General features: G+C 44.3%; 1 protein-coding gene across 2 annotated transcripts in view; it reads left to right on the forward strand.

The window, feature by feature from the left end:
* Amfr (autocrine motility factor receptor) overlaps positions 1–15,986 on the forward strand; it is a 31,138-nt gene that overhangs the window by 13,172 nt on the left and 1,980 nt on the right. Inside the window, exons 7-14 of one of the 2 annotated variants that reach the window (XM_090357621.1) lie at positions 1,466–1,599; positions 2,195–2,305; positions 4,714–4,904; positions 7,246–7,349; positions 11,709–11,843; positions 13,332–13,415; positions 15,567–15,751; positions 15,829–15,908. In XM_090357621.1, the coding sequence (XP_090213747.1) occupies positions 1,466–1,599; positions 2,195–2,305; positions 4,714–4,904; positions 7,246–7,349; positions 11,709–11,843; positions 13,332–13,415; positions 15,567–15,751; positions 15,829–15,832 (948 nt within the window). In that variant the 3' untranslated portion in view covers positions 15,833–15,908. Of the gene's footprint in view, positions 1–1,465; positions 1,600–2,194; positions 2,306–4,713; positions 4,905–7,245; positions 7,350–11,708; positions 11,844–13,331; positions 13,416–15,566; positions 15,752–15,828; positions 15,909–15,986 lie in introns of those variants that run through there. The other variant, XM_090357620.1, reaches the window with a different exon arrangement.

Below are 15,986 nucleotides of genomic sequence, written 5' to 3' on the forward strand. Positions count from 1 at the left end.
ACAGTGCCCAGTCCCAGAGTTCAAGCCCCCTGACCAACCCCCCGCTCCCCCCCCCAAAAAAAAACCCAACTCTGACAGAGGGCTAAGACATTTCAAGTCAGAACAATTAAACGAAATAATGTGGAATAGCTGCAGATAAACAACCTAAAATGTGCCCAGGTCTCATTCCCCTTTTTTTAGTGTCTTGGGACTACTTGTTCTGGGTTATTGCTCTGGAGGTGACTGCTGACCTGTGAGACTCAGTAAACTCTGCTAAGTTAGTGGTTCAGTCTTTTAGAATGAAAGAGGAATGCCTCTCCCTGTACTTTCTGTGGCTTCTCATATTTAGCAATTACTTTGTAGGGGTAAATGGAATTCCTATAGTGTTTGCTACTTCATAGTTTCATATTTCCATCTTTAAAATTAGTCCTTATGCTTAATTCATACTGCCTTCATCTAATGTGTAAGAAATTTTAGTGTAAATTTGCTTCATTGGTGAAGAGATTAACATAGTGGGTGAATCCTTTTTTTTCTTTTTTTACACTATAAGGCAGTTGACATAACAATTTTTTAAGTATTGGGTTACAAATAGCCAAGGCAATTCTGAGCAAAAAGAGCAGTACTGGGGCCAGGAGTTTGGCTTAGTGGTAGAGTGCTTGCCTAGCATGCATGAAGACCCAGGTTCTATTCCTCGGTACCACATACATAGAAAAAAGCCTAGAGTGGTGCTGAGGCTCAAGTGGTAGAGCTCTAGCTTTGAGAAAGTCCAAGGACAGTGCTCAGGCCCTGAGCTCAAGCCCAGAACTGGCCAGCCTCTTGAATAGCTAGAATTATAGATGTGAGCCACTGGAGCCCAGCAATAACATTAATATTTAATTCTATATCACAGTAAACATAAGTTTATGACTAAATTACCTTATAGGAAATTACAACTTATTTCTTCTTCTGGGTATCTTACTCATTTCCATACTTTTTTTTTTGCTGAGGGGAGTGGAGTTCTGGGAGGGGAGGGTCTGAGACTAGGATTTGAACTTGATACTTCCACTTACTGGCTAGTTCTCTACTGAGTGCCGCCTCCAACCCCAGATGTAGCCTAGGCTGGTCTTGAACTCATGATCTTCCTGCCTCATCCTCCTTGTTGATTATTGATGTGCACCACCACAAGCGGCTTTTTTTTTTTTACATATTTATAATTAACACACACATATATATATGGCTGGACATTATATACACATAAATATGTGTATATATATACACAATGCATATATATATATATATATAGTAGGGCTTTACATTTCTGGCTATTTGCTCAGGAAAACTAGTCTGTAATTGACCACTTAGGTTGAAGTATGCATGTACTTTCTGAAAGATTATTCATTCTACTATGTACCAAGCAGAGGCTTGTTTTTGATGAAAAGATGACACAGATTGCTAGCGGATTCACTTCATTTTTTTACTATGGATGTTATCTTCTTTCCTTTCCAAGTTATTTGGCAACATCTGGTTATCCATGGCCAGCCTGGTCATCTTCATGCAGCTGCGTTACCTATTCCACGAAGTACAGCGTCGAATCCGTCGGCACAAGAACTATTTACGTGTGGTGGGAAACATGGAAGCAAGGTCAGGGAGTATAAATAGAGGTTGCTCAGTCTTCCTCTTTTAGCTCTTCAATAATGACAATCCCTAGCCTGGGTAAAAATGTGCCCTTGTAACCTGTTAACTGGATGGTGACATGCAGAGACCCCAGAGTGTTCCCACTTTGTTGCTGTGTGATGTGTGGCAGTTGATTAACTCCCTAGCTCCTTCTGGCACTGCCTGGGGGGATCCACAAGATATTAAGATCTTATTATTGATAAAGTGTTAATGGCAGCCTCTCTGGGCTGTGTGTTTCTGTACGTGCTCACACTGAGACACTCATTCTGAGGATGCAAGAATAACAGACGTCCTTTCTATGTCTAGAGGATAATGTGGCTCACGGGGATTGAGGAGAAACATGCCTTGTGGTCATGTCTAACAGGAGCCAGATTATGACAGTTCTGTGTATGAGTTTCTCACTTGCTCTTTAAGGGCTCTGAAGAAGAAATAAAAATTGTTTTTTCCTGATCAAGAGTGCTTTGTAATTGGGCCATTACAAAGGCAATGCATATGAAGTAGTGTATGTACATGTGCATGAAACTGACAGGGATTCCTGCTGGGCCTGTTTTGTGTTTTACAGGTTTGCAGTTGCAACTCCAGAGGAGCTAGCTGTCAATAATGACGACTGTGCAATTTGCTGGGACTCGATGCAGGCTGCAAGGAAGCTGCCCTGTGGCCATCTTTTTCACAAGTAGGAGCTTAATTAGGGAAGGGGCAAGTGGGGCTGGGATTAAATCCAAGGCATGTAGGTCTTTTTTTTCTACCCTGGCCTTGAGCCTGTGCATACCATGCACCCAGCAAGGGTTTTATTTTTGACTGTGACAAAATTCAGATACTTCAGTGGAATTGGCTGTATAACAATATTGTACAACAGTACTTCTTTTTGGTTCCAGAACTTTGTGTCATCCTATAATATTTCATACTCTTAGTAGTCCCTCCACGTTCCTTCCCTCCCCACCCCTAAAAACTACTCATCTGCTTTCTGTCTTTGGATTTGCCTATGAATAATACATATCAAAGGAGTCACACAATATATGACCTTTTGTAACTGATTTCTTTCATGAAGCATGAATTTGAGGTTACTAAGTTGTAAGTATCTATACATTATTCCTTATGGCTAAATTTAGATAATTTCATAATAATTGCTTTGATGGACTTTTGGTATTTCTCCATCTTTTGGCCATTTGGGGAACAATGCTGCCATGAAATTTGGGAACAAGTGCCTGAGCACCTGCTTTTAATTGTCATCCGTTTATGCCAGGAAGTAGAGTTCCTGTATCACACCATCTTTCTATGCTGAACTTCTTTATCTTCTCTCAGTGCTTGTCAGATACTCCGCCATTCAGCTGCAGCCTCAGCCCCAGTGCTTACTTTCCTGAAGAGCTTTGTGCTGTTTTCTACAGCAGCCATACCTGTCTTCACCATCCATATAGAAGGGTTCTGGCTCTTTACAGTCTCACTAATACTGCTTATTTTTCTTATTGTAGCAGTTGCAGTGGTGTGAGTGGGATCTCATTGTGACCATTTTTATTATTGAGGTGGCTTGGCTTTATTCAGTGGTAATTTTGAAATGTTATATTTGTGGGAAACTGCATTGTTTTAACTATTTTTAAGTGTTACAGTCCAGTGCTGTTAAGTGCATTTACATTGTTGGCTAGAACCTCATCACCACCTACTTCCAGAACTTTCTCATCTTTCCAAACTGAGTCTCTGTACCCATTAGATAGATACCCTATTCTCCTCTCCCTCAGCCCTTACTAGTCCTTCTGGCTGTCTCTTATTGAGTTGATTTTACTCTTTTATTTTTTTTAAGAATTTTTTTTTTAGAAATGAATTTGCCTCTGAGCTTTCTCCCTTGTCAGTTTTAGAATCTTATATTTTTGTTTTAATTTGTCTGAAGGAATTTTCTAATTTTCTGAAAGATTTCTTCTTTTAGCCAATGATTATATTAAAGTAAGCTTAATTTTAAACCACTTTTCTTCCATTAAGTGACAAGCCATTGGTAGGCCATCCTAACAATGCTTCACTTTATAGTTTTGATAATCGAGTGGGAAGAAGATGGCATGATAATAATCTAGGGCAGGCTTATTTTAATTTGTAATAAAGAGAGATGCTGAGTGTCTGGCAGGCAGTAAGTAGCTAATAGCTACATGATTTGTTGCTACAAAGTATTTTTTTTTCAAGATTTCAGAGTCCAGTGAATAATACATTAAACATCATACATAGAAAAAGGAAAAACGCCTTTTCATTAGAGTGTTGTCACTGTGCATGTAGTCACAGTTTTGTGTGGGCAATTCTGGCCTCACACTCCACCTACCACTCTGCCAGGTGCCTTCGTTACAGATATTAAGAAAAAGACACACACCATTTTTATTTAGTTCCTCCCGAGTTCTGATTCTCCTAAGGAGAAGACCTTAGACATCACTTCATGCATCCTGCTTATTCCTCACTGTGGGGACTAGTCCAGAGCGGTTGAAGGATTTGCCAGTTAGTGGCTGAGTCGGGGTCAGATCTTCATACTTACTACTCCACTTTCTTGCACCCTTCCCCTTAATGGATACTGTGAGTATTATTGATCATCTAGTACAGCTAGAGCATTCTGTCCTCTTGAAAAAGGACTACAAGAAGCTAGGGTAGAGCAAGTAGAGGGGTGGATGTTTAAAATGGTTCTAGAGAGCGGTGAGGACAGAAGAACCATGAAGCTTGTCAGTGATGAAAAGTAGATAGGTGGCCTCATCACAGAGAAGTCTCTGAAGTCATGATTTTGAAAACAGGGCAAAGGTTATGGCCACAAAAAGATCATTGATAGAGGATTCCAGGGTGGAAGATGCCATGGATTCTGGCTGATCCAGCCACATGGATTTTGAAATAGCAAAACATAGTTGGAAAGAATGGCAGGCAGCCATGTGGTAGCTTTTTAGATGACTGTGCATGATAAACCGTGTTCACAGGAGGATGTGCGAAGTGTGCTAGAGTGATATAGGGAAAAGTTTCTCAACAGTTGAATCAAACCAGAACATACTGGCCCCATGAGAATACACTATGCTAAGGAGTAGTAGAGGGTGTTCACATAGTGTACTCTGGACTTTTTCTTGGTAGCTCCTGTCTTCGTTCCTGGCTAGAACAAGACACCTCCTGTCCAACGTGCAGAATGTCTCTTAATATTGCTGACAACAGCCGTGCCAGGGAAGACCACCAAGGAGAAAACCTGGATGAGAATTTGGTTCCTGTGGCAGCTGCGGAAGGCAGACCTCGCCTAAATCAACATAATCACTTCTTCCATTTCGATGGTGAGTGATTTTACTGTATAGTACCATACAGACATTTCTCACATGAGACATTGCTGTTTTGACTATAAATTGCCTACACAGATAAGGTTAGCATTACATTTCATCTGTTTATTTTTCCTTCTGGTGCTGGTTTTGAAGCTTGAGCTCAGGGTATGGGCTCTGAGCTTTTTTGCTCAAGACTAGTGCTTTACCACTTGAATCACACACCTCTGCTTTTTTATAGGTATGGCCCCCTGGTGCCCACTGTTTATTATTTTTGAGACCAGGTTTCAAATAGACAGCGAGGGCAGGCTTTGAACTCACAATCTTCCTGCCTCTACCTCCTGAGGGCTGGGATTACATGTATGTGCCATCACTCTCAGTTTGTATTTCAATGGAATTGAAATAGTTCGTGTTGGATGGATAGACAGAGCTGGAAGGTTGTTCCTTGCTAGGAGTGTGGTTAGATTCTGTGTCAGTATGAATCCATTTCCCAGTAACCCTTAGCTGCGAGCTGATTGTAGTAGTGGATCATGTAGCAGAAGTGAAGGATCATCGAGTAACTTTGCAGTAGTTCCAGAAGCAGAACCCAGAGCCGGATGCTGCTGCTTGATCCATACCATGTGAATGTGTTTCCTCCTGGCAGTGCTGAAGAGTTGTGACCGCATGTGTACACTGCTCAGGCCACAGACACCAGATTAGGGCCTCATCATCTTTCCTTGACTCCAGTTCCTGTACCATGACATTCGATGAATTCCTCTCCCTAACTTAACTGGAAAGTAGGCACCCCTGCATTTTGTTCTGGCAGTACTGTCCAGATCTCTGATTTGAGTCTCTGAGGGTGGAATGGTGGTGTGTTGGAGGAGTACTAAAAAGGCCCAGGGATCAGAGGGCAAGCCATTGAGGGGAACTGATTAGATGAGGGGCTTGGCTGTCTGTGCCTAGTGTGCTGGTGTTCAAAAATTCATTTCTCTATGATGTCAGACTTAACAGATTTTGGAGATGGATCCTGGCTATGTAAGCCATTATTTATGGATTACCCCCACTAAAAATGAAGACAAATAGATCAAATGAATTAGCATGTGTTTTTAATAAGTACATTTTCTTTGGCAATAACTTTTTGTATTTTTATAAAGAAATGAAGCAGCACCCCTAAGTGTGCAGCTTGTTACTGATTTGTTTTGAGGCTGTACGTGGTGGCTTTGTATCTTGGGCCCTCATTTCCTTAGGGAAATACCAGAAACAGCAACCTTCATGGTGTCATTACTCCACAGCTCCATGTTGTAAGAATTCTTTGAGGAGAATTTGGAATAATAAAAAAAAAAAAACCATGGTCAAACCGGGCAGGCACAGTAGCTCACGCCTGTAATCCTGGCTACTCAGGAGGCTGAGATCTGAGGGTCAAGGTTCAAAGCAGCCTGGGCACAAAAGGACCTGAGACTCTTATCTCCAATTAACCTCTAGAAAACAGGAAGTGGAGCTTGGCTCAAGGGTAGGGTGATAGCCTTGAGCTGAAGAGCTCAGGGACAGCACCCAGGCTGAGTTCAAGCCCCATGACCCACCAAAAAAAAAAAAAAAAAAAAAAAAAAAAGTCAAATCTCTTAGCTTATTAAGGAGGAAATACTTCATGAAAGCAACTGTGAGAACTATACCTCAGGCTGGGAAAGGGTGCAGTGGTAGAGTGCCTGCCTACATGCATGAAGTCCTGGGTTGGATTCTTCAGTACCACATGGCCAGAAGTGGTGTTGTGGCTCAAGTGGCAGAGTGCTAGCTTTGAACAAAAACAGCATAGGGGCAGTGCTTTGGCTCTGAGTTCAAGTCCCAGGACTGGAAAAAAAAAAAAAAAACCACCCTTCCAGAGAGCTAGAATCTGGTGTCATAGAGAAGAGTATATAGCCCATCTGCCGTAGCAGCCGTAAGGCCCTGGAAACCTTCCTTGGTTGCTAGGCTTAGAGTAGACTGGAGGTTGAATGGATCAAGGGCCCCCAGGAAGGCAGGAGAGGCAGGTTGTGAGTGTTGTAGAACCTAGTGTGGCTGGCTTCACATCCTGGTTACCATTGTTAGATATGATCTGACTTGTAAGTGCCTTGGGGATCAAAGACCATGGCAAGCTGAGGACTAGGGTCATAGCTCTGAAAAAGAATAAAATTAGAAGAATGGGAAGTAACTTGTGGGTTTTAATGAGAACTCAATTAATTATGCTGTGTTAAACACTTGGCACAAAAGGCTGGCCATGAAATAACCCGAATGAATTTCACATGGTGTTACAGAGCTTAGAGAGAAACTAACTAGATAACAAGAGGTGAGAGGCTGGGCCCCCAGGCGCCAACACTTGTGCTTGCTGAACTTTCCTTTGTTTTAGGGTCCCGGATTGCAAGCTGGCTGCCGAGTTTTTCAGTGGAAGTGATGCACACTACAAACATTCTTGGCATTACGCAAGCAAGCAACTCCCAGCTAAATGCCATGGTAAGGACTGCCAACCACCTTAACAAGAGAAGGGGGTATTAATGGCAAGGAAGAGAACCTCTGAAACATCTGTGCAGTTATGTGACTGTCGGTCTTACTCTCAGGGGATTTAAAAAAAGTTCCACAGGATCTCTTAAATTCATGTTCAATTAAGTTATTTATTTTGTGGTGCAAGGGATTAAATCCAAGGCCTTGTTCATGTAAAGAGTGTTTTCTGTCACTGGACCACACTCCCAGGTCCCTTTATTTTCAAGTTGGAAACTAGTTTGGAAGTTGACTTTTTTGTTGTTGTTGGTTGTGGAGCTTGAACTCTGGGCCTGGGCGGTGTCCCTGAGCTCTTCAGTTCTAGGCTACCATCCTGTCCCTATCCCTGGGCCTGGGCATTGTTCCTGAGCTCTTCAGCTCAAGGCTACCAGTACATGCAGAAAGAACTCTTAAAGCATAAACTACCTTACTCCTACTTGGATTAGGGCCTCTATGTTGAGTTAGATAAACCTGGCCAGCACTTCAGAATCCCACTGGTTCATTTGCTCTTGAATTTATTTATCTTAATTTTTCCTTGAACACATTTGTACTGGAAGCCTATCCTTATAGTCGGACTGTGCTAAACCTAGTACCTGCAGGGTCCTCAGTGTAGTCAAAAATCCTTTAAAAAGGGTAAGTTCTGGGGCTGGGAGTTTGGCCTAATGGTAGAGTGCTTGCCTAGCATGCACGAAGACCCGGGTTCGATTCCTCGGTACCCCACATACATAGCAAAAAGCTGGAAGTGGTGCTGAGGCTCAAGTGGTAGAGTGCTAGCCTTGAGAAAGTCCAAGGACAGTGCTCAAATCCTGAGCTCAAGCCCAGGACTGGCAAAAAAAAAAAAGGGTAAGTTCTAGTGGAGAGACAGATTGGTTATAAGCAAGTAAGTAATTGTTGACGGTGATTCGTGCTCTGGGGACAGCCAGGCAGGTGATGTGTGAGTGGTTGAGTGATGACTATTTTGGTGAAGATATTTGTGGAAGTTTTTCTGAGAGATCATATTTAAGCTAAAAAGGAAGGACAGGTAGCACAGAGCTGGGGAGAGAGGAAGAGTTGCAGAGGCTCTGGGTGAGGAGTCCTAGAAATTCCGAGGCAGAGAAGGGACCAAAAAGAAGACCAGTTAGAGGGTTGTTGTATTGGCTGGGACAGGAGTGTTGGTAACAGGTGAAAAGCAGATGTAATACTTTCCTGAGATGGACAGACAGGACCTGGTGCTTGGGTTTGGCTATGGAGGTAGTGGGATGAGGGCTGGGGAGGAATGAAAGCAGCATTTTGGTTGTGGGTTTTCTACTACCATCACAGTGGTGGTGCCATGTACTAGCTAGGCCAGAGTGTATATGTATGGGGGTGGTGGTGGGAGGAAGAGGGAACAGGCTTGCAGTCTGTGTGGTGGGTATATTTGGATGTCATATAGGCAGTCTGAACCTGATTGAAGAGATGGAGCTATAGACGCTCATATGGCAGTTAAGTCTCAGGTGATATCTAAAGTAGGGGATGGCATGAGTATAACCTTAGTTGTTAAGACTTAGCCCTGTTGTAGTAATGCAAATCACTCACAATCCCATTTTGATTCTAAAGGTTATACATGGAGAGACAAAGATGTTAGAAGACTTGTACCGTACAACTTCAATACCTACTGTAAAGCCACAGATATCAAGCTAATGTAGTAATGGCACAAGAAAGATCAATAGGATAGAATGTAGAGCCTGGAAATGAATCTACATAAACATAGCCAACTGTTTTTGGCTAAAAAAAAAGTTGTGACAGTATCATTCTCTTACATGCAAGCATGTACTCTCTCCATTTATTTGTCTTTTATTTAACTGATAAGAATTTTGTCATTTTCCTCATGTAGATCTTAACACATATTTGGTTAGATATATGTATAAAAACATTTTCTTCTTGAGCCGCATTTAATCTGTTAATTCCAAATTCCACTGTTCATTGCTAGTTTATAGGAAAATGACTTTTTGTACTACTGGGGATTGTACTCGGGTCTTATGCTTTGCTAGAAAGTGCTCTGCCATTCTCAGTCCCTTTGCTTTCAGTTTTTCAGATAAGATCTCATCCTGACTGCCCAGGCTGGCCTCAAACTGTGATCCTCCTACTTCTAACTCTAGAGTAGCCCATCGTGAACTATAGCCCCAGCCAAGTCTCTTCCTTCCCTCCCCCCCTCCCCCACCCCCTTCCCCCTTTCTCTTTCTCTCTTTCTTGTTGTGCTAGTCTTGGGTCTGAGCTCAGGGCCTATGTACTATCACTGAACTTCTTTTTGCTGAAGGCTATCACTCTACTATTCAAGTCATAGGTCCACTTCTACTTTTTTTTCTTTTGTAGTTAATTGTAGATAAATCTCACAGACTTCTTTGCCTAGGCTGGCTTAGAACTACAGTCTTTTGATCTTACCTTCCTGGATAGCTAGGATTATAGGTGTAAGCTACCAGCTCCCATTTTATTCTCTTTCTTTTAAATTGGGACATAGAGGCCATTGGTGTTCAAAGTGATTGTAGATATGGTTGGATAATTTTATTTATCATATTTGTTGTTCCTTGATCTTTTTTCTTATTGTGGGGAGGGTGGGGGGCTGTGGGGCCTGACCTCTGGGCCTGGGCATTGTTCCTGAGCTCTTCAGTTCAAGGCTACCATCCTACTCCTTGAGCCACAGCGCCACTTCCTGTTTTCTAGAGGTTAATTGGAGATAAGAGTCACAGAATTTAGTGCCTGGGCTGCTGGCTTTGAAATGCAATCCTCAGATCTCAGCCTCCTGAGTAGCTAGGATTATAGACGTGAGCCACCTTGCCCAGCTTTCCATCCTTTCAGTGCTCTAACTATTTTGCTAGATTTTTTTAATATGATATTTTTTTCTTGCCAGTCCTGGGGCTTAAACTCAAGGCCTGAGCACTATCCTTGGGCTTTCCCAAGGCTAGAGCTCTACAACTTGAGCCACAGCACCGTTTCCAGGTTTTTCTAGATATGTGGTACTGAGGCATCGAACCCGGGTCTTTGTATATGCTAGGGAAGCACACTACCACTAGGCCAAACTCCCAGTGCCTGCTTATTTTTTTTTTTTGTTTACCAGTCCTGGTCTTAAGCTTAGGGCCTGAGCGCCGTCCTTGGATTTTCTCAAGGTAGAACTCTACTACGTGAGCCTCAGCACCACTTCTGCCTTTTTTCTATGTATGTGGTACCGAGGAATCGAATCCGGGTCTTCGTGCATTGATTGTTAAAAGAATTTTTTAATGGGGTTACAGTTCATGAGGTGTAGTGAGTACATTACTTCTAGCACATGGTTTCCCCTTCCCATGATTTTCTTCCACTTTCCCTACCCTAGCCGTCCCTATTGTAAAATTCATTTCTAACATATTGTTCTGTGAATATCGATGTTACACTGGTTCACCCTTTTGTCCTTTGTCACATCATCTTGTTTTTCCCTTTCCCTTCCCAATAGATATATATACAGTACGCCAGGTACCAAAGTCAGATAATACAACAGCAGGGGATATGACTTCACATAGTACATTGAAAACAACACTGACAAGGATAAATCTTTTGTTTCCCTATCTTCGAAATGCTTTAACTGTTAAACTTGATTTTTTTTTTTTCTGGTGCAGTTTCTAGAAGGTAGATGCATTTCTCATCTCTGCTTTTGCTTTTCTCTGAGTAGACTGTTTTTCCTCTGGCTTTTTCCAAGATTTTATCTTCCATTTTCTGTGGTTTGAAAACACCGTGTTGGCATTGCTTTCTTGGTAAATCTGAACTTGGAAGAAAAAGAAAAAACCCAAACCAAATCCATCCATCCAGATCCTGTTGTGCGTCTTGAACTAATGTCCTCACTGCACCCTCAGCTCCTGGTACACACTCACTTTTGTTTGTTTGTTTGTTTGTTTGGAGCAGAGCTGGGATGGAACCCAGGGCCTTGTACATGCTAGGCAGCATTCTGCCACAGCAGCACTCCCAGCCCCACATAGCTTTCTTCCCTGTGGTGGCGCCACCTCTAAGCTGTCATTTTTGTGGGGGGTGGGTATTAGGGTTAGACTTTCACTTAGCACAATGCATTTACACAGTGCATTTGAATTTCATCTGCAATGTGCATGTCAGAATCCTGAGCTTTATAACAAGCACTTTAAACTCAGAAGACTACCTGAGGCTGTCAGGGCCTTTGCTGCTCTTTGTTTTAAATGTATTGCTGTTTCCAGCTGTCTGTCTGGTTCTCTGGAAAAACAGTTAAAGAGACTGCAGTATAATCTGCAGACCGGAAGCGGCCTGAGCTTACCCCACCCTGATGCTGACTGTGAGTATGCTGCAAGTGGCCGTGGCTGAGGTTTGTGTGCCTCCTCCCAGGCTCATCAGATTCAGGAGATGTTCCCCCAGGTTCCGTACCACCTTGTGCTGCAGGACCTCCAGCTCACGCGCTCTGTCGAAATAACAACAGACAACATCTTAGAAGGACGGATTCAAGTACCTTTTCCCACACAGGTAAAATCAGGTCTGGCAGGGTGACAAACACACTGTGTTTTCACAAAGATTGAATCCTACAGATTCACTTTTTTGGTTACTTAATAACAATATAATTTATGTATGATGCAATAAAGGATTTCTGCAAATACCTTCACTTTGTCCAAATAATGAATGAGAGCAGACTCACTAAAGGTGGGGGACAGGTTTCTTGAATTACTGATACACACCTCAAACCAGCCTTTTCTTGCCAATTTCATAGGTGATGTGTTGGCTCCTGCCCAGTAGGGATTGACAGCTTTTTTTTTTTCATGTATAGAGCAGATCATGACTATTTTAGACCCTGGGGCAATATAACCTTTGGCAGCCAAAGCAGCCATGGGTAAAATAAGTACATGAATGAACAAGACTGAAGTGAAATAGTTTGATCAAGCTAGGCGGAAAGGTGAGTGTGGCCCCAGGTCTGTGGCGTGTGGCCCTCCAGGTTATGGAGGTATTGGCACCTGTCCCTCCCTAGGGGGCTTCGAATCTGATATAGTTTGTATTTCTCTGGATTTTGTACTTTTTTTTTAAGGCTCAATCTCCTGGCTACAGAAATGTTAACAGAAATAACCTTTTTGACAAAACCAGGCCATTTATATGTGACCAGGAAATAGTATGCCAAAAAGTATTCATTTTCAGTATGCGAAAATATTCAGAAATCTACCAATAAACTTTCTAAGGTTAAATCTGTTTGGAGAGGCTGAGGTTGTAGCCTGTGGAGTTGGGTGGGCTAAAGGGTTAGCTATGGGGCCCCAGGTATCACTGCTGGACCTGGCTGCCATCTGTCTCTGGAGTTGGCAAACTTATTTTTTGCAGCCAGGGTGAGGTTGCAGGGAGTCCCACGGACAGTGACCCACAGGTCTTTGCAGGCTGATGTGAGACTACCACACTTGCTGCTTTGCAGGGTGTTAGGAGGCTAATGTAACAGCCTTGCCCATGCTGTCAGCTTCACCCAGTTGTCCTTGCCTGCTGCCACAGTTTCGTTGTGTACCTATTCTATTTTGTTGTTGTTGGTGGTGGTGGTTGTGAAGCTTGAACTCAGTGCTTGGGCGCTGTCCCTGAAGTCTTTTGCTCAAAACTACCACTTTGAGCCACCATACCACTTTCAGTTTTCTTGTGGTTAATTGGTGATAAAAAGTCTCATAGTCTTTTCTGGCTGGGCTAAGTTTGAACCGTGATCAGTGGGTCTCAGCCTCCCAGTAGCTGGTATTATAGGTGTGAGCCACCAGTGCCCAGCTAACTTCCTAATCTTAAAAGAAGAACTGGAGGTGGAGCCCATTGCTGAGTCTCAGACCTGAAACTCTAGCTTTGGACTTGGGTTTCCTTGTCTTGCCTCTAATCCTTCCACTATTTTCGTTTCTTTGGTGCTGTGAGTTGCAGACTGTGTTGGGTCCGTGGCTCTCTGTATGCCTCATGTTTTTCCTGTGCATTACTCCCTTCTGAGTGGCCCTGCTGTTTATCTTTCAGCGGTCAGATAGCATCAGACCTGCACTTAACAGCACAGTGGACAGGCCTAGCACTGACCAGGAAGAGGGAGAAGCCTCTGTACAGGTAAGAGTTGTACAGTCTGGGGGGCGGGGAGTTTGGCCTAGTTGTAGAGTGCTTGCATGAAGACCTGGGTTTGATCCCTTAGTACCACATACATAGAAAAAGTGGTGCTGTGGCTCAAGTGGTAGAGCTCTAGCCTTAAGAAAGCCTAAGGACAGTGCTTAGGCCCTGAGTTCAGGCCCCAGGACTGGCAAAAAAAAAAAAAAAAGTTGCACAGTTTAGGGAATGGACAATGAGACAGCATGGTCCCGACACTGCTGGCCTTTATGAGATGGCAAGAGTAGAAAAGAAGGCTATGTGCTTTGTCTTCCTCTCTGCTAAAGTTCCAAATGGAACTTGGCCAGTGGCAGGTCTGTTTCCATCCTTGTCTTCAGCCTGTTCAGGCACTGGTTGGTAGGCCAGCCTAGTTACCTGGAGCTTGAAGAGAGCACCCAAAGGGCAGAAAGAAGCTGCCTCGGGCACCGAGATGCCAGACACAGCTAAACTGGGACTGAGTAGCCTTGGTGCTCCCTAGGGAGCTGAGGCCACTAAGTCACCATCGCCCATACCTCATCCATCGACCTTAAGTGTCTAGGTACTTCCTGTGTATTCTTGGGCCAAGTGGATAGGAAAATAAATATCCCTAGATACTTCCTGTGTATTCTTGGGCCAGGTGGATGGGAAAATAGGTACCCCTTTTGGAGAAGCAGCCACTGTGCCTTGTGGCCACAAAGCGGCTGCCTACCTTCCCCCAAGTGGCACACCTGGGCCCATGCTGCCAGCCCCGGGCTGTGCTTCGCTGACGGCCACTGTGCCTTCCAGGCATCCCTGCCGTTGTGCTTTTGTGTATATTGGTGCGGGGCTTCCTGTGTGTGAGGCTTCTGCCAGTGGCCCTGCTGCCTTCTTCCTCTGGTAGGCTGCACCCTTCTGGAAGCAGTGACATCCACTGACCAATGGCGTGGGCACAGCCGGTACCTCTGGTTTTTCCTGAAAACAGGAAGGGATAAGAACCACTAAGACTCAGGTTGGCTCTTGCTGAACAGCCCTGCCTGCCCAGGACACATTCCTCCTCCCAGGGGTGCTTTGGGGCTGTCAGTCTTCACCTGCAAAGGTCCTTCCGCAGGACCCTGCGAAGTCTCAGGATACACGCATCGCCTGCAGCCAGTGGTGTGGACGTGTTCCATCGCAGCTTCTTCCCCCACTGGTTTTTTTTTATCTTCTATAGAGTTTCTTCTAGATTTCTTAGATACGTAGTCATCAGTCTGTGTCCCCTGAGCTGTAGCGAGTATGAGCCAGGGTCCCCACATGACTCAGTCCCCTCTCTGGCTTGGCTGAGGCAAGAGAGGGAGTGAGGGAGGTGATAGAAAAGCACCCATCTCAAGAGCCTATCTGCTCCATGGTGGGCTAGAGGAGGGGTGCCACTGCATGCCTGAGTCTGTGTGGGGAGCACAAATCACACAGCTGGCTGGGTAGCTGCTTTGAATTTGGGGTACCTGGGCATCATTGTGGCCTTTGGAGTTTCAGCTCAGACTACAAGCATGTCTCATTTTAATGCAGGAAACGTAATCTATTAAAGCTGCTTTTGAAAAATGATTCTTTATGTTTGTTCTTTTAGCCTATGTACCTCTGTTTTCAAAGAGGGGGGATAAAATTGGTACAGTAGGGGCTGGGAGGTTAGAGTGGTAGAGTGCTTGCCTAGCATGCATGAAGACCAGGGTTTGATTCCTCGGTACACATACATAGAAAAAAGCCGGAAGTGGTTCTGTGGCTCAAGTGGTAGAGCTCTAGCCTTGAAAAAGTCTAAGGACAGTGCTCAGGCCCCGAGTTCAAGCCAGGACTGAAAAAAAAATGGTACAGTAGATGTGCTTAGTTTAAAACCTTGAACAATTAGAATTGAACAGAAAACTCCCAGAGGCAAACTAGCACTTCATATTCTCCTCTTACTAGAGTGTAGCTGAAGTACTTGGGGTTCTGTACTGGCAGTCATTTATTCATGGCACTAATACTGAGTGGCACTCAGCAGGCCCGCTCCCCCTCCCCCCAATCCAGGTGTCCACTGTACAGATCCACGCAGCTCCTAGCTTTGGTTTTCCTGGCTGGCAGCAGGCAGCGGGGCTTGCGGAGGGGAGTGTGCTAGGTGTGAGTTGGTACTCATAACTTGTATCCTCTGTCCAGACTGAGCGTGTACCACTGGACCTCAGCCCTCGTCTGGAGGAGACCCTGGACTTCAGCGAGGTGGAGCCGGAGCCCAGTGAGGTGGAGGACTTTGAGGCTCGGGGTAGCCGCTTCTCTAAGTCTGCCGATGAGAGACAGCGCATGCTGGTGCAGCGAAAGGATGATCTGCTGCAGCAAGCGCGCAAGTAAGTTGGTTCTCCAGCCCAGGGCAGAAGCCAGGCTTATGGCTGCAGTCACATTGGACTCACATCTTTTTAAACAGATGACAACATTGAAACACAAAAACAGGACACGACAATGACTTCAAACCTGTCTTGAAAGAACAGAAAGCTGGCTGCCGACAAAGCTGGTAATTTGCGGTGGCTAGTGCTATGGCTTGTGTCCTGAGCCTCCTGCAGCCACATCTGTATCGATGGCGCC

This window comes from Megascapheus bottae, chromosome 24 (assembly GCF_031878675.1).
Source record: "Megascapheus bottae isolate mThoBot1 chromosome 24, mThoBot2.hap1, whole genome shotgun sequence".
Classification (NCBI taxonomy): domain Eukaryota; kingdom Metazoa; phylum Chordata; class Mammalia; order Rodentia; family Geomyidae; genus Megascapheus; species Megascapheus bottae.